A 27,629-nucleotide genomic window follows, 5' to 3' on the forward strand; every position below is an offset into this window, starting at 1 on the left:
ATATATATATATATATAATTTCCTGCTGTATGGAATAGTACTGCCCCAGGTGAGGAATAACTTTGCTTCTTTAGGATAGAATGTAGGTTGTCTTAACTTTCGTCCCCGTAACAGGAAATTGAAGCACGCACAGAGCTTGAATTGGTTCTTAAAATCAAACTGATAAATATCAGAGCTGCAGGGACATGCACGATGCAACCTGCTAGTCTCTCAACGCAAAGATTCCTTCCTGTCTCGCTCGGTGTGTACTCATTCCTAACTCATCATGCTCATTTGCAAACGTCAGTATTGCGGGGCTCTTTATTTGACTAAAGTAACATAATAGTTCAGGGACCAGATTCACGAAGCAGTTACACAAGTACTTACGAACGTGTACATCTTTCCTCAATCTTTGACGGCTTTAGTTACATTTATTAAACAGTTTACAAGCATGAAAACTTCCCAATCAACTGTTGTTATTGTTATAAACAGCCTACTGGTGCTTCGGATTTCATTAACTGTTTAATAATTGTAAACAAAGCCGCCAAAGATTGAGAAAAGATGTACAGGTTCGTAAGTGCTTGCGTAACTGCTTCGTGAATCTGGCTCCAGGTCGATAGCATCAACACTACAATGCCAAAAGTGTGCGGACAGGATGGTAGTCGTGCCCCGACTCACAGATGCCCACGCATTAAGAGTGGGCACGTTTGCCCTTGCCTGACATACAGGAAAAAAGATCAGGTGACTTTCAAGTTGGTCAAGAATGTAAACTGGAACACTGTATTATATCAGTGTTTCTCAGTACCACTATATTTCCTTTAATTTATTATATCTAGACTGTTCCACATCTATTTGGCTGAATTCTGCACTTTTAAACAGAGCCCAATACCCTTCAGTGTATCTACAGTATGTTGTAGTAGTAGTAGTAGTAGTAGGGATCCTTCAGTCTATAGACTATGGAGTCGCGCCCTGACAGGGCGCAAAGCCTGGGTAGGTTGATATTGAGGAGAAGCCGTTACCCATGCAGCAGGTCCCCTCCACGTTGCTGTACACTTACAATATCTCGTAGATACACTGATGATCATAGTACTTAGTTCAACATCTTTCACTGTAATGTTTCTTAGAAGGATGAAATTTTTGGGGCTTTAAATTGTAATTTTTCATTTCACAATGAAAAATATGAATCATTACACTTGGGTGATATTCATGCATGGTGACGTATGGGTCTGGGTAAGGAAGTCTCTAGTCCACGTGTATTATTATATATAAAGTTTATACAAGTTTTCAAAATTGTATCTTCTCATTTTATCGTTTCTAAATCACCCATCTATATACCTTCATCACCCTTTCCCTTTTCCATTAAAAGAGTAAATTTAAAATTCAACCGGAACATATGGACCAAATAAGCATACATTTCCCACACTAGCATATTCTTCCTCTTAAATCCTGAGTCCAGCTTATCATTTGTATATCCCATCAGAATTGAACAATAATTGTCAAAATATTTTAAATGCTCTATAAAATCTATCTCACATATAGGCAGTTCATTGCCTTAGTTCTACTGCATATCTAAGACTCTCACACTCAAGCATTCAAGGAACTCCAACTCTAAGATGGCTTTATATCCAGAAGATTAGTCCTCATGGACCGCACACACACACACATCATCCACAAATATACCAGCAGTCGGCAAGTAACTGCCTGAAGGGTGTTCGGAGTAGACCTTGTCTATCCTCCACTCTTCAACTCTTGTACATGTCACAGAGGATCTTCTCCATGGGGGTGTTGCCGATGGTGGCGGTGAAGAACAGAGCCTGGACACGGGGTGGAGGAGGCGATCTGAGAGACGCCAGCAGGAGCAGAAGGCGACCGAACCGCGCGGGGCGTGCCGGGTAGTGGGCCCGCACGTGTTGGCTCAGCATCACCTGCGCCTGGTCCTGAAGCGACTCCACCTGCGCCGCGTCCTTCAGTCCTCGCACTGCCGGTGTGTACGGTGTGTCAGTGGTGGCTCAGGGACTCAGGGTATATGTCAGTTAATTATGATGGATCAAAGGCAGACGTACACTGCATGGAGGCTGAAGTGGACTAGTGGAGGTGCAGGTAAAGCGGTGAACAAGGGTATGTGAGAGCGTGGCGTGATGGTGAGTGAGATGCATGTCTGGAGGAAATGAAAGTTGAGGATGAAAACCGTCGTAGATAAATGTTTTCATTAAAAAAAATGATTCTAAATATAAAATTGTAAATTCTAAAAAACCTCACGATTTTTGCCAAGGATTAGGAAGCTTGTCACCCTATGGAAGAACCCATGAAGGATGGTTATTAAATATGGCAAACAAGCTTCTAATACAGTAGCCATTGTCTCTCAAATCAGATACCTCGTACCTCGCCCTGCCCTGGTAATGCTGTATTACTCGCTCATCTATCCTTACCTCACCTAAGACATCTGTGCCTGGGGGTTTACTACCCAAAATTATCAGCGACCCCTAATTACTCACAAGTTAGCAATTAGAACAATAACAAACTCAAGTCCCAGACAGCACTCGCCCCCTTACTTAAATTTTTGAAAATGTTTGCTATTATGTCACTACACACCCTCTTAGGTGGACCCTATGTATATCAAACTGAAGTGCAGTGCTAATCCTGATCTTAAGCGCTTCTTAGAGTACACTTGCCACAGAACTCATGGCCACCACACGAGAAACAAATATCTATTTGATATTCCAAGAGTGCGACTTAGTCAGAGCAGAAATGCCCTACAAATCAAAGGGTCCCAAACTGAGGAATGACCTCCCTAATCACATTAAAGACTGTTCCTCTCCTCTCAACCAGTTTAAAAGAGGAAACTAAGAACTACCTAATTAACTCTATGTAACCAACGAGAGGTATAACTTTACTTCCTAAATGTCAACGTGTGTTTTGTTGTTACTAAACATTAATTACTGAACAATTACTGTTACCGATAATTGCTGTGTAAACAATTAATCCACAATTGCATACCTCTGTTTATTCTCTTCTTCACTCTATAATTGCTTACTGTGAAAATTTCTTAGTGTTGTTCGATTGCAATATTTGCAATTCCGAATACCACGTACAAATTTAGCAATTTATTTATATTCATTTTCTTCAGTTTATAAATGTTTCTGATATAGTTTTAGGAGTTATCCCATTAAGCTTCTATGTCCACAACATTTGTGTACACATTATGCGGGGGACGCGCTGTGTATTAGTGGCTGAGGGCAGGGTATTTGTCTTACCTAGGAAGCCTCCACTGCTCTTCCATATTATGTTTGTATGTATGTACTTTGAACTAAATAAATTATTATCATTGAGAAAATCTATAGGAGCTGTGACGAGGATTCGAACCTATGCGCTGGGTATTTCCAGGCACACGCCCCAAACAACTAGGCCACAACATGGTCAAAAGGATTGCAACCTAGGGATTCTACTAAACCCACGAGGGTTTGTGAGGCTTCCACTGAAGACGAACCAGGGTTTCACACTATCCCCCCCCCCCACCCATGCACTTGGCTCTGTCGTCTAGGACTGTTCTACCTCTAACGCTCATCTTTTAATACACAGAGAGTAATCACACTAACGTGATGGATCAATGAGAAACCCGTAGGAGCCACGATGAGAATTCGAATCTTTTTTTCCTGGGTAATCAGTGCTATTTTCTGATTGGTTATGCCTACAAAGTATAGCAAATGGCTGTTATTCCCCCTCAAACGTTGCTCTGACCTGTGCCTCAGACAGCTTAGGAAAGTCGTCTTGAAGGTACCTGAAGACTGCCGACCTACGAGACAATGTGTCACAGCTCTAGATAAAGACTCGCCATCCTTCAAGACGTCTTCCTTAGCTGGTTACGGTAAAGGTTAGAGCAAAGTCTGAGGGAGGAATAACAGCCATTTTCCTTTTAGAGCCTTTTAGAGGCAAAAGCCACCAGAAAGTGACACTAACTGCCCAGGAACACAAATAATGTTACTACTGAATGTAGTCAATCTAATGAAGTATGAAGCAAGGGAGACAGGTCAGCCAGAAGGCGACCCTTGCGCCCTCCAGCGTCACCTGGTCTGAAGAGGACGATGGCCTTGAGGTATGCAAACTCGGCGGGGTCCACAGCCAAGTCCCTGAACGCTCCTGCTACTTCAGACAGCTGGCGGATGTCGTGGGCAGCCTGGGCAGCTTTATGGGCGTGGGCGAGGGCGTGGGCGTGGGCGGAGGGCGAGAGGAGAGGGCAGGTGGGCAGTGGGAGGGACCACTGGACAGCATTCAGCACGAATAGTTCAGACCACACTTCCTCCAGCAGCACCACCTGGTTTAACAAAAGTTGTGTTTAACATTTATTTCGTTGCGAGAACACATTAATACGAGTCTGTTCCACATAAAATGTACACAAAGGATTTAGAATTGATGATGTTACATTTGTAGAGTCGGAAGTACATACAGCTTATTGTCTTCTCTAAACAAAGATAAATGTCCTGACCAAATTTGTGTTTTCACACAGAAGTCAAACACAATCCCAAATATATACACATATAATTTAAAATAATAAATATGTCGAGGGACAGGCAGCCAGTGTATTAATAATTATACAGTATATTAATGCATATACAGTGTATATGTATACATATTAGGCTTTTATCGACGACCCCCCCCCCTCCCCCCACCCCAGGGTGGAACTACTGACCCTCCCCAGGAAGCAACTTCGCAACACGCTGACTCCTGGGTATATAGCAAAGCGTATTGTAACGGGGTTAATAATACCAATACCTTGACTACATCTCAGTTTGAACTAGGAAGTAGTCTTTATTTTCTCAATTGTGTGAAAATATTCAGCCAAATTCTTAACCCTGTATTTCCATTCGCGAGCCTTGAACTCTAGCATGACTCACATAGTCGTTACATCGCGTATTGGTAGTGATTATTCCTAATAACACATCAGAACCAGTCATTCTTGATTAGTATAAAAAAAAATAAGGTTGTGACGAGACTCTTGAGATTGATTGGTAAAGATCATGCTACAGATTCGTTACGGAACAAGCGGGACAATAGAACTATGGAGGGTAGGTGCTGATACGGGAGGATCCCTAGAGGCTAATATGCTACAACTGTACTGTGTGACGATCCTGTGCTCTGAGCACAGGGCGGCACTGGCTGGCTGGCGGTCAAGCTACGCACCTGGTCACGGAAGGGTAGGCTACTGAAGGAGGGGAGATTCTTGGCCCATTTGACAGCCATGAAAAGAAGTCTGGCCGCCGTCTCCTGCACCGACTCCTGCAACGGGTCCCACAGGGGCGCCGCATCCACGTACGAGGTCCCCGACGAGGACGAAGACGAACACGAGGAAACTGGGGGCATATGGGGGCCCATGGGTCCTGTGTCCTCGTTGCCGCCGCCCGTCACATCCACTGGCGAGTCCACACTACGAACTCCTGCTGGAGGACAAGGGGACGTTAACGGGCGTCTCCTCGTGCAGGAGAGAGGAAATAAATTAGCTATAATTCGAGGGATAACAAATGTGTTATCTCAACAGTAACAAGAAGGGATTTACAAATCGAGGCAGCAAGTTTACGTGACACAGAAAATATAGAACAATATTCCGGAACGACCTTACTCTGATGTATGGCAAGGTCGCGGACACTCTTCTTCAAGCTAAGTTAATCAATCACCTCAGGTTATTTAACCTAACTGAGCGTTTGTTATATATTTCCCACACGTGACGCGCCTATAATCAACCAGACTACACTGTCTCCTGTCTCACTGTGCGCCTGACAGTCTGTCTCTCTCTCACCGTGGTCGTGGTCCTCCTTGGACGGGGAGAGGGTTCTCTGCGCCCCCAGCAGCGTTCCCGCCATCCCACCGTTGGCGGCGCCACACATGTGGTTGATGGTAGATGGATTGTTGTTATTGTTGTTGGAGGAGGAGGAGGTGGGCGGGGGCGGTGGCGCGGAGGCGATGGAGGCGAGGGCGTGGTGGGCGTGGGCGGTGGTGAAGGGGGACGCACTACTGACAGAGGGAGGGCCCAGGAAGCCCCGCGACCCGCCCATGGCAGCCGTCACCAGCCCGGGCAGTGGTAGAGGCGGCCTGGCAATGATAAAAATAATATTATCTTTCCTATTTATGGACAGCCATGGAAAAAAAATATAATTGTCAAATGAATTTGTTTAAGCATAATAAGGTACTGCCATCCAGTATTATTTCCAAACTAATTAAATTGCGAATGAAAGATAATGCTTTTGTATTGTAAAAGATCATAATTTTTTTTTATTTTGTATTATTCTCAGGAACTTTGAATGTCTATTGTAACCCTTATTCACCAGTATTAAGTAATTTGCATTTGTTTAAACCTGGTTGTTAATTTAGGAAGCGTATATGACTGAGTGACATTCATAATGTCTCGTGACTGTGGCTCATTCCTGAGCTGCTCGATGATTTCCTGCCAAGATTTAATAGTTTGGCTCCATCAGTCGTGTTCGGCGTTGATGCTGCGCAGGACAAACACTTCTCCAGCATTGGATACAACGATTTATAGAGCGGAGAGAACTTGAAGCATAGCGTATGAACTTTTAAGTTTTCTGTATAACAAGTACACAAAACCAACTTTGTGTGTGAGCTTCTATGCGTACATTTTTACTGTCACTCATAACAATTTGGGAAACATTTTAGCAGCTTTAATGATTTATCAATAAATAACTCATCGGCACCAACATACGTCTGTGTTTACCACATTCTTTACAAAAGTGTTGAAAATAATTTGAAATTGGTTTGGTTGGACGTTGGATTTAATGCCTATCCACCTCTGGAGGGGTTTATTAAGGCCACCACAGCACCTTACTGACCACGGGAGACATCTCCCGTCACACAGGGTGCAGTCGCACCTCTACAGATCTCCAGTATCATCTACTGATACTGGTAATGGCTCAAAAGAGCCACCACTTACGGGCTATTCATGCCCGTGCCACCTTTTGGGTGGCTCAATCTTCATCAATCAATCAATCAATCACCTTACTGACCAGCCGGCATGCATACTTTAGTCCTAAACACAGTTCAGGTCAAGAGTACAAGAAATCCAAAGTTGATAATGTAAGAATCAACCACCCAGCTATTTCACTAACTACCAGTTGTTTGTTGATATAGAAAAAGCCTTCGGCTGTTCCAGTTGGCCATTGTGTTGATAATATTAATCTATATTTTTGAGCTTTAATTTGTTGATTATTGATATAAGATTGATGTTGATTGAATTGATTTAATTAAAAACTTTTATGGCAATATTTGAGTCCAAAGTCCTGACTCATGCCGACCAAAAGACTTGACTCATGCAATCCTTAGTGATCTAATTCATGAAGTCCAAGGACCTGCCTCATGCAGCCGGTGGACCTGCCTCATGCACCCCTCACTGGTCTAATTCATGAAGGCCAAAGACCTGACTCATGCACACCAAGGACCTGACTCATGCACACCGAGGACCTGACTCATGCACACCAAGGACCTGACTCATGCACACCAAGGACCTGACTCATGCACACCGAGGACCTGACTCATGCACACCAAGGACCTGACTCATGCACACCGAGGACCTGACTCATGCACACCAAGGACCTGACTCATGCACACCAAGGACCTGACTCATGCACACCAAGGACCTGACTCATGCACACCAAGGACCTGACTCATGCACACCAAGGACCTGACTCATGCACACCAAGGACCTGACTCATGCACACCGAGGACCTGACTCACGCACACCAAGGACCTGACTCACGCACACCAAGGACCTGACTCACGCACACCAAGGACCTGCCTCATGCACACCAAGGACCTGCCTCATGCACACCGAGGACCTGAATCATGCACACCAAGGACCTGCCTCATGCACACCAAGGACCTGCCTCATGCACACCGAGGACCTGACTCAGGTTAGTACCCACGTGAAGACGCCAACGGCTACGGCAGCCTCCCGAAGGAGCCTCTCCTGGTCCATGTCGGCGAAGGCTTCGGGGCGGATGGTGGCCGTGTTCCGGGGCTGTCGCTCGTTCTGCACCGCTGGTGGACCAACAGGGGGAACAGGGGTCGTTAACGGGCAAAGGGTTGAGGGATGCAACAGAAAGCCAGCCTCACTGGTGGCTCAACAGGGTGAACAATGATCATTAACGGGCAGAAAGAGGAAAGGGGTGCAACGGGAGACTAGTTCAACTGCTGGACAAACAGGGGGGAGGGAGGGTGGGAGACAAATGCCGTTAACGGGTAAAGGGAGTAAAAGAAATCCAGGCTATCAAACACCTTTTAGTCTAGCCTTATTTAGTCGTTCTCATCTCCTTCGTTGTGACCTCATCAGGTAAGGCAGGTGTTCATGCTTGCATATTTATACACATAAATCAATCAGAGCTTTAATATACCAATGTGCTTTAATATACTTACTATTCTCTCTCATCTCATTTTTTTTCTTGCAATGTACCCGTTATCATTTTATTAATTCTGCTAGAATTTACGTACTTAAAATTATCTGTTAGATTAAGGACCTGCCTGAAACGCTGCGCGTACTAGTGGCTTTACAAGATTGTAAACACTATGCTATGTATTCTCTCTAACCCAATGTACCTTCTTGTATATAAATAAATAATTAAATAAATAAATAAATAAATAAATAAATAAATAAATAAATAAATAAATAAATATTCTACCCGGTGATGATAAGTATTAATGATTTTTACACACACACACACACACACACACACACACACACACACACACACACACACACACACACACACACACACACACACACACACACACACACACACACACACACACACACACACACACACACACACACACACACACACACACACACACACACACACACACACACGCGCGCGTGTATCATGTAAATGCCGTCTCAACATTGCATAGAACAGGATTTCATCCAGGTAGCGCAAGCCACGAAGATGAGCTCCTTGCAACTGGCTCAAATATCAAAACTTTCAAAATATCAAGATCATTAAAATAGGCTAATAGAAATTTCCTAGTAACCTGCAAAATGACCCTCCCCCCAGACGAGGAAGATTGGTCCTATCAATAGATTCTCAGCAAGCACTTGGAAGACCATCCTAAATTCCCAATAGACTGTTCTTAGCACAACAAAAAAATATCCTTTGTGGAAAACCTCTTAGCAATTGGAAGAAAATCAATATACCAACGGTTATACCAAGTCTATATCTATACGTTTATGCCCAGTCTATACCTATATGTTTATGCCCAGTCTATACCTATATGTTTATGCCCAGTCTATACCTATACGTTTATACCAAAATATATACCAACGTTTATACCCTCGAAACACAAACCGAAACTGTCTCTATTTTCCGCTTGTTACAACTTGTAATAATGTTGTTACATCTTGGCTTAACGTGTTTATGACGTATTAAAACGTTGTTATAACTTGCTATATTGGTTGTTATAACTGGTTAGGAAGAGTTAAAACGTGTTCGAACGTTGTACCAACGTCGTAGTTTCGGTGTGTGTTTGGCGGGTACCCAGTCTACACCTTAATACCTCAATAGGAGGGCCACCCTTCGAACCAGAACCTGCCACAACCAGCAACAAAATCGAGAAAAATTCAGCTTACCATCCTTGTTCATTCCCATCTGGATGCACTTCTTGAGACGACAGGCCTGGCACTGGTTCCGGTGGGCCTTGTCCACCACACACGCTCCCGTTCCCGCCTGGCACCTGCCGGTAGGAGGAGGAGGGGGGGGGGACACAGCCCAGGTCAGAGGTCACGCAGAGAAGAGACTACTTAAGTCAAAATGAGACTGAGCTGTTCAACTATAGAGGTTATTGTAGATTTAATATAATTTGGCAGAACGACTGACAGACTTAAATAGCTGACTTGTCCAGATCACTTGAGGTCAAAGGTCAGCAGAGAAGGAACGGAATGGGACAGTGAAGGATTGAGTTGTCCAGGCCTGATTGGCATTGAGTGACAGAGACTGAGTTGTCCAGGCCTGATTGGTATTGAGGGACAGAGACTGAGTTGTCCAGGCCTGATTGGTATTGAGTGACAGAGACTGAGTTGTCCAGGCCTGATTGGTATTGAGGGACAAAGATTGGGGAATATACGGGCCTCAGCATCAAGAAGAGGCATCACAGAGCGAATTGGTGAGACAATTCCTCTGGAACTAAAATGTCTTTACCTAATATAACAATGACGCGAGCTTGCTGGTACAAGTGTTTTTGTCACAGAGTTTTTTTGTTGTGAAATTACTTAAATCTTCCTGTAAATGAGGTACTGTGTTAAACTTTAATACCATATGTAGCCGCACCTGTGAACAGACTCACGTGGGAGACAGTTTTTATGGACACAGGTGAAACCGCACCTTAATTTAATCAACAGAGGGAAATTTCCCATCAACCTTATTAGATTATACACAAGATTTTGATATTAATTACTTCCTATAATTGCATCTTGCAAATCTTCACCGTCTTGTGCTTCTTAATAGTTTTACTAACTACATATAGCAACACATAGAGCCAACATACGTGCAGGGTTTAACTAGTTGCACATGAGCATAATCTAACTATACCTGTATATTTAGCTCGCTATAGCGAACTAAATATACAGGTATAGAGAGAAACTCCATAGTCTCCTGAGACTGATGGATGCCTACTACTATAGCCTTACCTATGAAGGAACTCTCCAGCCTTACCTGTAGATAAGCTTGCGACGGACGGACCTCTTGAAGAACCCAGAGCACCCGTTGCAGGCCAGAATACCATAGTGTTTGCCGGAGGAAGTATCTCCACACACTAGACACTGCAGCCCAGGGGACACCCGCCGCCCGCCGCCCACGCCCAGGCCGCCCACGCTGCCTGCGAGGTGGGGTCAGAGGTCAAGAAGGCCAGGGAAACTAGGGGACAAGGGGACTGGAGGAAGGGGAAGTCAAGGGGGGAGTAACGAGGGAAAGACAGAGGTCAAAGGGGCCCAAAGGGATGGTGGAATGGATCGACAATGGTGTGAGGGGGAAAAGGGATGGTTAGGACAGGGGTCAGGGGGGGGAAAGGGAGGCCAAGGAGGTCATATGTCAGGAGGGAGGGGGGTATTGGAGATTAGTGAGGGGATTTATTCAAACATGGAGAGCGAGATGTCAGAGAGAGAGATGAGGGGTCGTGTGTGAAGGGAGATTAAAGGTCGGATATGAGGGAATTTCAGTGGTTATTTAAGATAAAAAGAAAGGGGCACCAAGAACAAGTGTCACAGAGACACGAGGGGAAACAGAGGGGTGGACAAAGACACCTTGCAAGGAGACACTCCACACAGAAGGAGGCGACGCCAGAGGCAAGTGGGTGAAGCGTGTCAGATAAACAAAACAAAATACCCATATATATATATATATATATATATATATATATATATATATATATATATATATATATATATATATATATATATATATATATATATATATATATATATATATATACATCTATTTATGAACAATATTATTAACTGACTGAATGTACTGCGAGCAGAAGTGATGAGAGTAACACCAGTGGATTTGTTCATTTGATGTATCACGCTATTGTGATTTCTGTGTGTAAAGAGCAGCACTATTCGCAGTTTCGGGGCGGCGGCAAGTAGTAGCGGAGTACCGGAACGTCGGGAGGAATATAAACGCACAAAAGGCTAATAACCCGGAGGCGGGGCCCAAGATCTAGATCCCCGTAGACACAGTTGGGTCTACACAGGTCTCGGGAGTTGGTTAAAGCTTCTCTGGCGATCATAACAGAGGGGGAATCACAACCCATTGGCTTCTTCACAACACAGACCATCACGGCCGTGTGTTCCTAGCGACCTGTTTAGTATAATCATAACTATAGGTTAACTATCGGTTATACTATCTTGTATCAGAAAGATAGGTTATTCTATTTAGTATAACCTCCCCTTGATAGTTATATCTTGTAGTGTAACTATAAGAAGCCGTAGACTCTATATTGTCAACGGCTTCTGCATAAATGACCATCTACCTATGTAAAAATAGGGCTATCCCCTTTTTTTCTATTCTATAGGGCTATTCTTCCCTAGTTAATACTACCCACCAACACTGTTAACAATGTCTACACTGCTTGAATTAAACAACCAGTCAACGGTGTGACGAGACCTGCTCAAGTTGGCCCACAAAGCAACACAGAGGAGTAAAAAATTATCCCGCTCCTCGAGCCACACGAAACGGAACACTAAATCACACTAAAATGAACTTTTAAACTAAAGGCCATTAAAGAATGGTTGGTCAGGGGGTACCTGCTACTGTGGCAGCTACCCTTACCAACCTGGGCTGGTGGAACACGAAGCCATAGATACAATGTTATCTTTCATAGATGTACATCGATCCACTTCGAGCTCGGTATCACATAATGCTATCGATTGGGAAATAATATATATAAACCTCTATATACCGGTTAATTATATTAAGAATATAGAAAACATTTGATCTTATTTTAATCGCTGCCATAAAATTACGTAATCTGGAGCCTCAGAAAGTTGGCATAGCAAGAATACAGAGAATATAAACAAAGGAAGACAAGCAACCCAAATATATGTTCATAAATAATTTCTCCTGGAAATATGAAACAAAAAATATATATATATATATATTTTAGCTGATACAACAGCGAAGCCTGCTGCCGGGCACTGTGTCCAGCTTGACTGTACTGACCCTTCACACACACACACACACACACACACACACACACACACACACACACACACACACACACACACACACACACACACACACACACACACACACACACACAGACAACATTCCACCCTATTCACACACGTAAAACACAGACAAGAGCTCACATAATCCCACACACAGACAAAAACATTATCAGACAGTAGATGACAAGGTAACCAGGTGGCAGAAGAAAGGTAGACGGAAGATAAGGTTGTGTAAGATGGATGAGCTGAGAAGGCAGACACACACCTACACTGACGGTGCCAAGGGTAGTGCCGCCCATGGTGACGCCCATGCCGCTAGAGGAGACGCAGACGGCGCTGGCCAAGCTGCTGGGACACCGCCCGCCCAAAGGAGAGAGCCGCCCACCCAGCACTCCGGCGCTCATCTGCTCGAAAAGAAGACTTGGTCATTGTGATGCTCAGGTCAGAGCTGACAAGAGCTCTCAATTACGTCTCCTACTCTCAATGTAACTGAGAGTAATTGAATGTAAACAATCTTATTTGAAGGTAAGCAAAGCCAACATTGCACAATATGTATCATTGAAAATATCGATAGGAGCCTTCGAATCACCGCTCACTTGCTATTTCCAAGTGAGCGGGTTTTTTTGTTGCCTCAAAGTCATCATTATTGAAGAAAGATGTACAGGTTTCGTTAGTGGCTGCGTAAATGCTTCATGACTCCTGGCTCTGGTTTGTGTGTGGCTTATACGTCATGTTGAATAATTGAAAATGAAAAATTCATTTTTCAGGTATTAGTATTTCTATTAAATTCTTATAAATCATCATTAACGATTAGAAACTTTCGTGAATGATTAGAAACTTTCGTGAATGATTAGAAACTTTTTAAATTTATTTGACATTATTTTAATTGTTCAAAAACAATCAGGAACAATTTCGAAACAGTTTTAAATTATCAAATAATTAACTAGTTTGTTGAGAAACGCTAAAATATTGAAAAACATTTAGGACTCATGACTCACCTGGTGTAGCCTCATGACTCACTTGGTGTAGCCTCATGACTCACTTTGTGTAGCCTCATGACTCACTTGGTGTAGCCTCATGACTCACTTGGTGTAGCCTCATGACTCACCTGGTGTAGCCTCGTTACTCACTTGGTGTAGCCTCATGACTCACTTGGTGTAGCCTCATGACTCACCTGGTGTAGCCTCGTGACTCACTTGGTGTAGCCTCATGACTCACTTGGTGTAGCCTCATGACTCACCTGGTGTAGCCTCATGACTCACTTGGTGTAGCCTCATGACTCACCTGGTGTAGCCTCATGACTCACTTGGTGTAGCCTCATGACTCACCTGGTGTAGCCTCATGACTCACCTGATGGTGATGCATGGAGAGGGAGGGCGGCGGGAAGGGCGAGGGCGTGATCATGGGGGCGGCGTGGGCGGCGGGGGGCGTGATGGAGGGTGAACGCTGATGGGGCGACCCCACCGGACTGCTGGCGCTGCTGCTGCTGCAGGAGTCCCGCGGGGAGCGTATGAAGTCCTCCACTCCTGTTGGGGGAGAGGCAGGAGACACTAGGTCATGCTAGGCACACACACGCGTACTCACCTAGTTGTGTACTCAACTACTAGGTGAGTACACACACACACACGTTCACTTCAGCACAATGAAGTGTGTCAAAGAAAACATGTGTATGGGACAAGTAACCAATTCCTCATGTTCACAGACGTTGCCAGAGGTGGGATAAGACGTGGCTGCGGGGTCTCTCTGGCAGTTTGGCTTGTATAGGGGGTCCTAGATGAAGTAAAGTGTAAAGTGTGTGCAACAGATTACCTAGCAGTAAAATAGGTACCTGGGTGTTAGTCAGCTGTCACGGGCTGCTTCCTGGGGGGGTGGAGGCCTGGTCGAGGACCGGGCCGCGGGGACACTAAAAAGCCCCGAAATCATCTCAAGATAATCTCAAGAAGATAACCAACACAGGGACACACACACTACACCACTACATCTTATACTGTCATAAAACTGAACAAGAGATAAATCTAAACTCACGTTGAATGAAATGAATTTGAATGAATGAATGATTTCGGGGCTTAGTCTACCCAAGGCAGCCAAGGTCTCTTCACGAGTCTGCTTTGAAGAAGCTGTGAGCCACCCCCGGACAAACTCTGTTGAGAGTGTAATAGCCTGCCTGAGGCGTGGCAGTGTCGGGAATCACCTTATCCGGGGCTGGCTGGTGGAAGAGACTAGCTACTGTGGTGCTTAATGAGGAGAGTGATCAGCGGGTCACACGAGGCTCCTGCCAAGGGCTCGCAACCCTTGTATTAGTTGTGGAGTGGCCTGACAGCGAGGCTGACCGGTACCTGCCAGCTACAGGCTGGATTGTGGTTGAAGGCCATCACGACGGGGCACCCAGTGGGACTGTGATTTGGCTGGCCTGTGGCCAGGGTAGATTCGTCGTAGAATTATCGTGGATTCATCGTGAGCCACGGAAGCAGAGACCAGGGCTACCCAGAAGAAGCATCGCCGAGTGTTGAGCGTCTTCAGAGAGGGAGACCTCATTGTACATTGTGTAGTAATAATTCCCTTTTATGACTTTAAATTACGGTGGTGGGAATATATATATATATAAATTAGAATACTTGTCTTCAATGTACCTTCCTTGATAGCTTTGACTTGCATTACGGAACACACCCCTTGAAAGCCTCTACTAACTTGGGGCCGGATTCCCAAACTCTACTACCATCAGAGAAGAACCCGGTTGCGTCCCAGTAGGGCCGTAACATCCATCTTATTACTAAGGAAAACAAATTCTGAAATCCTTTCACTGTATCCATGTAATTTATTTACCGGAAGCGTAACATGTGAGATCAAAGAACAAGCAGTGCAGTGTAAAGATTATTAATAATAAACAACAGCTTTCCTATAAGCCTGTAATAACTCCATAGCTAAAACGGGCAAGTATTAGCAAAAAGACTCACCATTAATGTATAATGTTCAATTGTAAATACATAGCTACTGAAATGGAACAATTTTACGGACAGTATAATTAAAAGGTGTGCAGGATAAATGTAATTGTGAATGTAATAATATCCGTTGAGATCTGATAAAGACCTTATATGCTGTCTGTAATCCTTTTTGGCGCTACAGCTCACAGGATGAGTACGGGGTGCACAATAAACTAGCCGCCTCCGGTGGCAACAATCAAATCAAGTGGAAGCTGGAAACAAATGAGTCAAAGAACTATGGGGAAATATTCGTCCCCTGTACAGACAGTCAACAAGTGAAATGCAGTGAGAAGAAGAAGTTGTGGAAGCCACCTCCATCCACAACTTTAATGCCAGATTCCTCAAAGAATTCGAACGTCAGAAAGTTAAATTACATCGCAAGAGGTACAACAAGGCTGGTAGATGAGGCATAGAGCGCTAGACCTCACTTTCCCGAACTTACTGATAGGTAAGTATTAATAGGCAAGCATCATCACACTCACCACCACCACCACCAGCCCTACCAGCACCCCCACTACAACCCCTGCCACCCTACCCCCCACCAGCACCCCCACTACAACCCCTGCCACCCTACCCCCCACCACCACCACCACCACCACCACCACCACCCCCACCACCACCCCCACCAGCACCTCCACTACGACCCTTGCCACCCTACCCCCCACCAGCACCCCCACTACGACCCCTGCCACCCTACCCCCCACCAGCACCCCACTACAACCCCCCCCACCCCCCACCACCACCCCCACCACCACCCCCACCACCACCCCACTACAACCCCCCCCCCCCCCACCCCCCACCCCCGCTAGGCCTCGGCTGCCGCTCTAACATAAGTCACATTTTTGCCGAGCGTTAAGATTCGATAAGATTTTCCCCACGGCTTGACTAATCACCAAAAATTACCGCTTAGTGTCGGGGTGCCGTAAGGGTGAGCGTGCGGCACGATAGCGGGGGCGGAGCGACGCTATCGAGGACGGGAATCAATCTGTATATCAGTTGGGTAATCCTCATGCGGTGATCATGTCCCGGGATTGACCGCAACTGACCCGTTTATATCACCGGCTGCCTCTCCTTTCTTGCCCTCTCTCGCCATTGGTTATCTTTACTCTAAATTATCAATATTAATATTATTATTCTTGAGAAAATCCACAGGAGCCGTGATGAGGATTCGAACCTATGCGCTGGGTGTTCCCAAATGCACGCGATGGTCGACTACGTCATGACATGGTAAAAAGAATTGTAACCTGTCTGTGTCTGAGTTTTCTCATTGATGTATCGTGATAATGTGATTTATCTGTGTATTATTATTATTATTATTATTATGCATCTGGAAATATATACAAAGAGTTAGCAGGACAGAGTAGCTAATTACATTGCCATAGACACAATAAGGCTGGTAGACAGGCATAATGCAAGACCTCCCTTCCCCATAGTCACTGATATGACTACGCTCACACACACACACACACATACACACACACACACACATACACACACACACACACACACACACACACACACAGACACACACACACACACACACACACACACACACACACACACACACACACACACACACATACAAGGTCCTCACAAGACATAACTATGTGATTGGTTTAGGCTGCTCGAGTGCCGTTCTTGGCCCAGAAATCGTGGCTTGTGTGGCTTCAGCCCTCGCCCTCTTCAGTCACCCATTCCCTCGTGTCTCTCTCTCTCTGTCTTACACCTCCTTTGCTCCTCTGTTCCTTCTGCACCCCAACTCCACTTCTCCAAGCCTCCTCCACCCACATCCCTTCCATTCTCCGCCTTACATCTTTTCTCCCTTTCCATCTATACTCCTTCCCTTCACCACCAACCCTCCTTCCCATCCACCCTTAATCCCACCCTCCGTGAGCGTAAATCCTGCCATGGGGTACCCCATGGCGGCCAGTAATCGCCAGTAATCCGTTGTAAGCCCCTCAGGAACACATCAAAGGATTAATCCAGGATAACATGTTAACTACGTTGCCTTGTTAATGTGGCGTTGTTGGAGGTGGTGGTAGTGATGTGGGTGGTAGTGTGGGTGGTGGTGGTGGTAGTGGTGGTGGTGGTGGTGGTAGGGTAGGTTGTGGCATACTTATCACTGTCAATGTAGTGAGGTTCTGGCTCCCCGCCTTCTAGCCTTATACTTGTTGCGTTTCGGTTTAAGTATTCTTACTTTCACATTCTTGGTTCAATCGGGCTTTACAGTTGTGGATGGAGGTGGCTTCCACAACTTCTTCTTCAGGGAATTCCACTGCTGGCCACCGGTACAGGTGGCCAGTACCAGTATCAGCTAATGATACTGGTAATGGTTCCAAAGTGCCACCACTTACGGGCTATTCATGCCCGTGCCACCTTTTGGGTGGCTTAATCTTCATCAATCAATCGCTCGTATACGGCATTGGGATTGTTCACTTGCCTGAGTAACACCCTGAAGGCTGTCTGGACGTTGGTCTCGGGCTTCAGGTGTCGTCTGCCTGATGGCAGCTCTCAGGTCAAACCCCCCCCCCCCCCCCATCCTTTGCTGACAGAGGCAATTAATTTGAAATTGAAATTGAAATTGAAATAAATTTATCGAGGTATAAATACACACAAAGGGATGAGGTAGCTCAAGCTATTCTCACCCCTGTTCAGTACATCGTGTTAATACATACATATACACACATCACAAACAATAAACATATTACCAAACATTCTGAGAGATAAACATATACATTTCCTGAGGCAATTAATTTTTTTTTTTTTTTTTTTTTGAGATATATACAAGAGTTGTTACATTCTTGTACAGCCACTAGTACGCATAGCGTTTCGGGCAGGTCCCTGGAATACGATCCCCTGCCGCGAAGAATCGTTTTTTCATCCAAGTACACATTTTACTGTTGCGTTAAACAGAGGCTACAGTTAAGGATTTGCGCCCAGTAAATCCTCCCCGGCCAGGATACGAACCCATGACATAGCGCTCGCGGAACGCCAGGCGAGTGTCTTACCACTACACCACGGAGACTGTTAAATTGACTTTCATTCTGTACTACGTGTGGCGTCTTTTGTTTATTTCTCTCAACTCTGCGTTTGTCCGAGTTAATGTCCAGTAACTATCTTTCAGACCTCCTAAAGAGGGCCTAGTTCATCTTACAAGTGCGTATAGGTTGAAGACGTATATAAAACAAAAAAATAATATTTCAATTTGGTTTTATGCTTCACAAGGTGTTGATTGCAGGAGCTGCATATTCCATTACTGGTCTAACATATGTTGTGTAGATTGCCTCAAGGAGTCTTAGTTTAGGTTTCTAAACGGTGTTCTAATGTATGTAAGCGAAATGTACGTCATATGGGAATATGACGGACATATTACAAAATATTATAACTTTTGCGTGTTCTGTTAATCAGATCACTTCACCTGTAGGTTCTTCAGCACTTGTACTAAAATTATACGTATAAAGTAAGCCATTAAAGGGAAAACTAAACTAAACTTAAAACGCCCAGAAGAACATTGAACGAAAATGTACCCAGAGTTAGAAAACAGTGGCAGAATATGAACCAAAGAAAACGAAATAAAACAAAGCAGATTTAAGGAACACTAAACTAAAAACTTTCTGGCTAAAATTTCTCCCAAAGAAAGCAAAATAAAGCTGAGGAAACGAAACAAAGAAAACGGGACGAAAGCGAACCAAAGAAAACGAGACAAAACGGTTCACAAAGAAAGTGGGAAGCCCTTGGCAACTCATCACCAGGAGCTTTGATGCAATTACGGTTTTGACAGAGTCATCTCAGGGAGTAATTCAATCTGTCCCGCGCTCTCTCCTGCGTCTCCCTCTCTATTTTATTTTCCTTTCTCATCTTCATTCTGTCGCTTTCTGCCTATCTTACGGATGAAGGTTCTGTGAATGTGCTTTCATTGTTTATCATCTAATTCTTTCTTTTACACTATTGTTCTACTTCATTTCCATTTTTATTCCAAACTCTTTCATGTTATTTTCTATATTTTATCTGCCACTCAATTATATCATTCTTTTTCTCCTCTTCCTCTGTATCTCCTCTTTCACACGTGTCCAAAACCCGGCTCCTTCCTCGCTCTTTTCCTTGCACTTCTTCTCTTCTTTCTTTTACATTTCCTCACTTCTCTCTCACTACAGAGTCGCCATAGTCCTTTCTTCACAACATACCCGTTAGTCCCACCCTCACAGTACAGCTGCGGCCCCCTTCCTCACAGTACAGCTGCGGCCCCCTTCCTCACAGCACAGCTGCGGCCCCCTTCCTCACAGCACAGCTGCCTACAGCCCCTCCCTCACAGCACAGCTGCCTACAGTTCCTCCCTCACACCACAGCTGCCTACAGTCTCTCCCTCACACCACAGCTGCCTACAGTCTCTCCCTCACACCACAGCTGCCTACAGCCCCTCCCTCACACCACAGCTGCATACAGTCCCTCCCTCACAGCACAGCTGCATACAGTCCCTCCCTCACACCACAGCTACATACAGTCCCTCCCTCACACCACAGTTATTAGTCCTTTCCTCACAATTCGGCTGCCATTACCACCACCGCACCACCAGGTCTTTACATTAAAATCACCGCGGAGACCAGCGTTATGAGATGAAAGCCCAGAAGAAACAATGGATGACATTGTAGTTACTGTAGAAGAGGTGAGAAAACACCTGTAGGAAGTAGACGTGTCAAAATCAACAGCAGGCCAGAACCAATCTCACTATGGCTGCTGAAGGAGGCTGCAGAAGTCCTTGAAACCCATTATATAAACTATGAAATAAAACACTTAAGACAGGGATCTCTCCCATAAATCTGGATAAAGGCAAACGTAGTCCTAATATTTTGAAAAAAAATGGGAGAGAAAGAAGGCAGCATATTATAGACTTGTGTCATTGACAAGTATTCGCGTAAAGTGCTAGAGAGAGGAGTCAGGAGCAAACCGCCTTCGTGACAAAATGTTAGCATGGATTTAGGAAAAAAGGAAAGCCATACCTGGCAAACTCGACTGAGTTTTATGCGAGGGGTAACTAAAATTAAATAGGACAAAGCAGGCTGTGTAGACTCTATTTCCCCTAAATTGTTAAAAATTATTTGGCACTGCTCCTGATGTACAAGATGGAGAGGCATAGCTGGGATAATCGGGAACACATTGATCTGGGTAAGGGAGTACATGAAGGACTGAAAGCAGTCACAGTCGGAGAGGAGGTTTCAAGATGGAGGAGGAATGCAACAAATGGAGTCCAACAAGGCTCGGTCCTGGGGACCGCTGCTGCTGCTCCAAATTTATGTGAACTATCTTCCCGACGGAATGAGCTTGTGCATGTCGTTGTTTGCAGATGTTGGAAAGCTAATGAGGAATGTAAAAACAGAAGAGGATTGCAGAAAGTTACAGGAGAATCTAGACAAACTCCAGGAGTGGTCAAACAAATGGTAGCTGGAATTCAATCCCAAAACTGCAAGGTAATGAAGATGGAAAAGGGAGAGAGGAGGCCAGAAGGCATCTACACCATAAAAATGGCTGCCTTCTGTACAGGCAGTTACAGGAATCGGAAAGAGAGAAAGCTTTGTGAGTGAATTTAGTTCCAATACTAACTCCATATGCACAAATAAACAGGATAACGACACTAGAAGGTGAAGGGACGACGACGTTTCGGTCCGTCCTGGACCATTCTCAAGTCGATTGTGACTTGAGAATGGTCCAGGACGGACCGAAACGTCGTTGTCCCTTCACCTTCCAGTGTGTGGTCTGGTCAACATACTTTAGCCACGTTATTGTGACTTATCGCCTGCATAAGGCTAACGACAGTATATGGGACGCTGGGAAATATAAGAGCATCATTTAGAAACCTAAATAAGGACTCCTTCAAGGCAATCAACGCCTCATTTGTTAGACCAGTACTGGAGTACGTGGCACCGGAATGGAATACACACCAAGTGTAGGATAAATCCAAAATTGAAGATATGTAGAGGTTATGCAACAAGATTGGTTTTAGAACTAAGAGAGGTAAACTACGAGTATAGGTCTGTGGAACAAACTCTCACAACCCTAGACGACAAACACAAGAGAGGGAAGATAATCGCAACATATAAGACAATGAGAGGAATAGATAAAGTGAACAAGTCAGCCTCTTCAAATTGAGAGAATGTAAGACGAGATGACACAACCCGTCCTCTCCAAATAACGTTGTTTTTCGCTCGTATGCGCGCTATGGCCAAAAACTGACGTAATTTGAAATGAAATCGGCTCACGAAAGTGATGTACTGTCCCGTTTTCTGTTTGTGTCCTTCAGCTTAGTCTGTTAGGTTAGGAGAGGACACTTTCAATTAACGTTTTTCCATGACGTTTTGAAACTTTAGGAGAATTTCCTGCCCTCCTAACCTATCAGAGGACCCTTAACTTATTGTTTTGGAAGAAAAAATCCCAAATTTATTTTCAATATTTTTTTCATTTTCAAATTACGTCAGTTTTCGACCATACGGCTAAATTCAAACGTAATTTGTAAGAAGCAAAGCACAGGTGGAAGCTGGAAACGCAAATGAGCCGAAGAAATGTAAGGAAATACTCGTACCCTGTACAGTTAGTCAACAAGTGGAATGTAGTGAAACAAGTTGTGGAAGCCACCTCCATCCACAACTTTAAGGCCAGATTTGACAAAGAAATTGACCATCAAAATAGTTCATTTGAAATGCAACAGGCACAACTAGGGTGGTAGGCGGAGCATAAATATCTATATTTCACTCACTCATGCACACTGTTAGGTTAGCAACCTATACCACCACCACCACTACACCACTACACCATGCCACTACACCACACCACTACACCACACCACTACACCACACCACTACACCACACCACCACACCACTACACCATGCCACTACACCACACCACTACACCACACCACACCACCACTACGTCACCACCACAGTGCACCACCACCACCACATCTCCACCCTGCACCAACCAAACCTCACTGCAGTATTTATCATGGGGACCAGCTTGCAAATCCTGCCGGCTCTAGGACGGGCAAACATAGATCACGCCATCACACTATTAATCAATACCTCCTGCACCCGAGCTGACCCCGCTCCTCTTCCAGTTTTAACTACTTCCCTTCCCCTCTCTCTTTACTCTCTTCCACACTCTCTCTTCTCTCACCTCTCCTCCCCTCACTCTCTTTTTGCCTCTCACACTCTATTCTCAGCACCTGTTATCTCACTACTCCACAATTTATCTCCCTTGCCCTATACCATCTCTTTAGCATCTTCCACCTCTCTCATTCCTCCGATTCTTAATTTTCCTCTGTTAATTAATCTACCCCACCCTCCCCTTCCTTTTCCAATCCCCCCTCCTATTTCCTCTCCCACATCCCCCGTTCCACAGACCAGATGCTCCGGTTATAAACGACCTATCAGTGTCGGCGCTAACAGTAAATGAGAAGTGAATTGGTTTTCAACAAGAGGATTAGCGTAAAGCCCTCCTATAGAAAATGGTATTCGGGGGCGAGTGGTGTACGTCAGATGGCGAGCAAGTGCGTTGCCGGCATTGACGGCGGTGAAACACCCCCCTGTCAAGTCGAGAGGCCTGTGTGTGTGTGTAATTGTGTCCCTTTCAGCCTTTTCAGCTCCGATTATCAAACTGATTAAGAAGAAATTTTAGGATCGGGATTTAGCCTTCCCCCCCCCCCTGGTGCGGGAGGTTAGTCCGGTTTCATTGGCGATGTAGAAAACGGAAGGTGTACGGGAAGGGAAAATGGGGGGTGATTTTGTTGAAGACATCGCGCGCTAATAGAAAACGGAGCGCGAATCACCTGCTAGGAGAGTGATAATGAACATCAATATTGACGCATTTCTCATTTATATTAAGTTACTTCATTGGCTGAAATATGATGCAAATCAAAGAGAGAGAGAGAGAGAAAGAGAGAGAGAGAGAGAGAGAGAGAGAGAGAGAGAGAGAGAGAGAGAGAGAGAGAGAGAGAGAGAGAGAGAGAGAGAGAGAGAGAGAGAGGGAGCATATTATTTAGAGACAGGCATTGTCGCGGATGGGAAAGAATAGAGAGGGCGGGGGCGGGGGGGGAGGATGGGAAAGGTGGGAGGGGAAGAGGGAGGGAAGCTACCAACACACAATTATTTAGACACATCATAATTTATTCCGGTCAATTAATTTAGCTATGCATCTCCCTCCGGGTCGGCCGGTGCGAGCGCGTCGACCAATGAGCGATGGGGAAGCCAGCGGCGCCGCCCAATAGCCGCGCCCCATCGCCTCCTGAAGCACCAATCCCGGCTGAGTGTTGGCCCTGGACTTATGATTCAGGAATTACAGGCGGGTTTGATATCGTCTGTTGTCACTCTCTCAGTGTTAAAGGTGGCTGTCCGCCTCGATAGCGGCTCGGCCAGGTCGATGGAGCCGCTCTGCCATCATTGAATAATATCAGGGGGTTCGTTCAGCATTTTTATTAAGAAAATGAGTCCTAGTTAGTGTTAGAAGATTCCTAATGTCTCGTTTTCACTGTTCATTGTCACTGTTCATTGTCACTGTTCTGTCAGCTATGGTGGTAAACCATTAGCAGGGTTTTATATTAATTATATTTGTATATTAAAGATATTTTTTCTACACTTGAGCGCACACATCACTTGTGTGTGTTGGTGAGTTAGTGTTCTATCGTGCGGTGAAACCTTCCTTTGTGTTGCTTGAGAAGTGGTGATTACAGCTCTGGCATCCACTATTATTAGTATTGCTAAATCACCAATATTATTATTACTATTATCCTGTCATTGGTTTCTTGTTCCAGTATCAACTTCAACCATCTCTCTCTCTCTCTCTCTCTCTCTCTCTCTCTCTCTCTCTCTCTCTCTCTCTCTCTCTCTCTCTCTCTCTCTCTCTCTCTCTCTCTCTCTCTCTCTCTCTCTCTTTCTCTCTCTCTCTGTCTCCTCCACTCCCCTCTTCCGTCACCCTCACCCTCCCCTCTTCTCCCCTCTCCATTCTGGTCGGCCAGTAAGTAATTTGATTGCCACCATATAAACGGCCAAATGCGCCCCAACTGTGATTTGATGGAATAAAAATGACCTGATCCACTCACACACAATGACCTTCATATTGACCCCCCCCCTTCTTCCTTCCCTCACCCCCCCTCCTCCCTTCTTCCTTCCCTCACCCCCCCTCCATTCTTCCTTCCCTCACCCCCCTCCTCCCTTCTTCCTTCCCTCCCCCCTCCTTCCCTTCCCTTCAAGTTGTTGTTGAATGATCATTCAATTCTTTTTCTATATATTATATATAATTTCTTTATTTATTTGCTAAACGCTGAGCATTCCTGCACATAGAAAGACTATTTGTTTCTTATATATTTGTCAAAAGACAGACATTTGAACAAATAATTATTAAGGGATATTAGGGCGTTTCTGACGATTAGGTGCGCATCTAGGCATTATATTATATATATATATATATATATATATATATATATATATATATATATATATATATATATATATATATATATATATATATATATATATATATATATATATATATATATATATATATATATATATATATACATACATATATACACTCGCACTCGATAACTTGATAACTTAGGGGTTATAACAATAGGTTGATAACAAGCGGGACCCATGAGCTGGGATCTAACTTAGCCCGTAGTGGACTTACCTGGCACAGGAAAGGTGCTGTGTGTCCTGTAACGGAAAGGAGACGTGGAAAAGGGCCAAACTAGACAGGGAAAAGGCAACAAGAGAGGGGAAAATAACCAAAATATGTGAGGGGGGAGAGAGCAAAAAATGAGAAGAGCCGAGAGATGACTAGAGAGATAAAAAGAGAGATAGAGATATAAAGAGAGAGATAGAAAGAGCGAGAGGTGAGTATAGACTCAGGGGAAGGCGCCTCGCCGTGCGCAATAGGCGAACGAAACTTTTGCGACTCCCGAAGCGATAAACAAAAGAGCATCGGAGGGTGGTGGCTAGGGAAGGGTAGGGAAGGGAGGGAGGGGAAGTGTGAGGGGATGGGGAAGAGGGGGGAAGGGGGGATGAATTTGCCTAACAGTGGGCGCACGTTGGGCGCACGTTACCTCATCAAAATTCAAATGAGTCTCCATCTATTAGTCAATCTGGAGATAAAGTGGGTGTCCGGGCTCGACTAAAAGTGGCCCGAGGGGGAAGGGAGAGATGAGGGAGGGGGTGAGGGGAAGGGAGGGGAAGGGAGGGGGTGAGGGGAAGGGAGGAGCGGGGATTGGATGAAGAGGGGAGGGGAAAGGGATGGGAAAGAAAGGAAGGGAATGTGACATGTTGTCTATTGGCCGGCTTTTAACGTCTTTCGAACGTATATTATATATATATATATATTATATATATATATATATATATATATATATATATATATATATATATATATTATATATATATATATATATATATATATATATATATATATATATATATATATATATATATATATATATATATATATATATAAAAATAAATTTAATATAAATTTAAAACTTCGTTACACAAAAAGGGGGTTACAACATTGGTTACATGCAGGGTACAAGACTATACTTGTCACAGGTTATAGAGTTCCTCAACTCGTCAGATGGCGGGCAGGATCCTTGGATGCAGTGACCATGTCCTCTCGGAATCGCCACACTAATGCGTTGAAAGAGGAAACTGGCGGCTCTAGGGTCTCTAGTGGTTTCAATTAGCTTCTAACCCAACTCCTTCAGAAAACTAGCAGCACTTTTACCCCAGGCACCAAGTGTCTCTGAGGCAATGGGGACAAAATTGTAGTGGTGGTCAAGATCTCTGTATTTACGAGACTTGGCTGCTTCCCGGTGAGTGGCATTAATGCCTAGATGTGCAATACTGAATTCAACATAGGTGTTGGCTAAAGTTGAAATGCAAGTGTAGCCCCACACCAACTGTCTACCATTCTTCCAGGGGTTCACCGTGATCCCATCTGGGGGGGGGGGGGAGACCGACAGGCTCGTCAGAGTTGCGGGACATTAGGTAACGAGGTTCTCTCTCTGCTGGATAACCGGCTGTGATGAGGCTCCTCTTAATAATGTCATTTACCTCATCGTGTCTTGCATGCCATCCTCCTGTTCTTTGGCAGAGAAGGCCATGCCGTCCGTACCTGTCGGCCTCTGCCTCGCCGCAAATACACCTGTATTAGGTGTGGATTGTGGAAGCGAGACGGAAAGCCACAACAATATGGAGGGCCTGCGGTGAGAGACACGTGTCGGTTTCTGACATTGCTAATAGGAAGTCCCCTGTATGGTGAGCTGCTGCATATATATATATATATATATATATATATATATATATATATATATATATATATATATATATATATATATATATATATATATATATATTCCAAAAAGATGTTTTGTATCTTTTGACGAATATTTGCTCTGGGATTTGTGTGTGTGTGTGTGTGTGTGTGTGTGTGTGTGTGTGTGTGTGTGTGTGTGTGTGTGTGTGTGTGTGTGTGTGTGTGTGTGTGTGTGTGTGTGTGTGCGCGCGCGTGTGCGTGTGCGTGCGTGTGTAGGAGGCTAGGAGGCTGAGACTCACGAGTGAGACCAAGTTGCCTTATAAAGTGAGTGGTAAGGAAGGCAGGAAGAATAAGGCGCGGTAATGAAAGATGCTCTCACAGTCTAATTTTACCTGACTTTAAAAACAATTACGGTGAAGTTGATGGGAGGGGGGGGAGGGAGGGGGGAGGGAGGGAGGGAGGGAGGGGGGGCTGGGAAGGAAGGGAATGGAGAGGGAAGAGACAGGAAGTAGGCGTGTAAGGAGAAAGAAGGCAGAAGATAATAAAACAAATCAATATATTTGTATCTAGAAAAGAGACTGACTATTAGATGCCAGACGCTTGGGGCTAGTCTCTCTCTCAATATTACAGGATGAATCACATGGGTTAAGTCAGT

At 44.7% G+C, this 27,629-nt stretch overlaps 1 protein-coding gene across 1 annotated transcript; it reads right to left on the minus strand.

Annotated features, from left to right (window-relative positions):
• Hr51 (Hormone receptor 51) lies at window positions 1–26,822 on the minus strand. Its single transcript, XM_069337947.1, has 11 exons — window positions 26,773–26,822; window positions 26,411–26,562; window positions 14,051–14,226; window positions 12,966–13,104; window positions 10,686–10,848; window positions 9,605–9,708; window positions 7,908–8,022; window positions 5,681–6,063; window positions 5,158–5,504; window positions 4,045–4,291; window positions 1–1,957 (listed from the first exon to the last, which is right to left on the minus strand). The coding sequence occupies exons 1-11, from the start codon at window positions 26,820–26,822 to the stop codon at window positions 1,722–1,724; spliced, it is 2,112 nt and encodes a 703-aa protein (XP_069194048.1). The 3' UTR covers window positions 1–1,721.
• Window positions 26,823–27,629: the final 807 nt, after the last annotated feature.

This window comes from Procambarus clarkii, chromosome 39 (assembly GCF_040958095.1).
Source record: "Procambarus clarkii isolate CNS0578487 chromosome 39, FALCON_Pclarkii_2.0, whole genome shotgun sequence".
In the NCBI taxonomy this organism is placed as follows: Eukaryota; Metazoa; Arthropoda; class Malacostraca; order Decapoda; family Cambaridae; genus Procambarus; species Procambarus clarkii.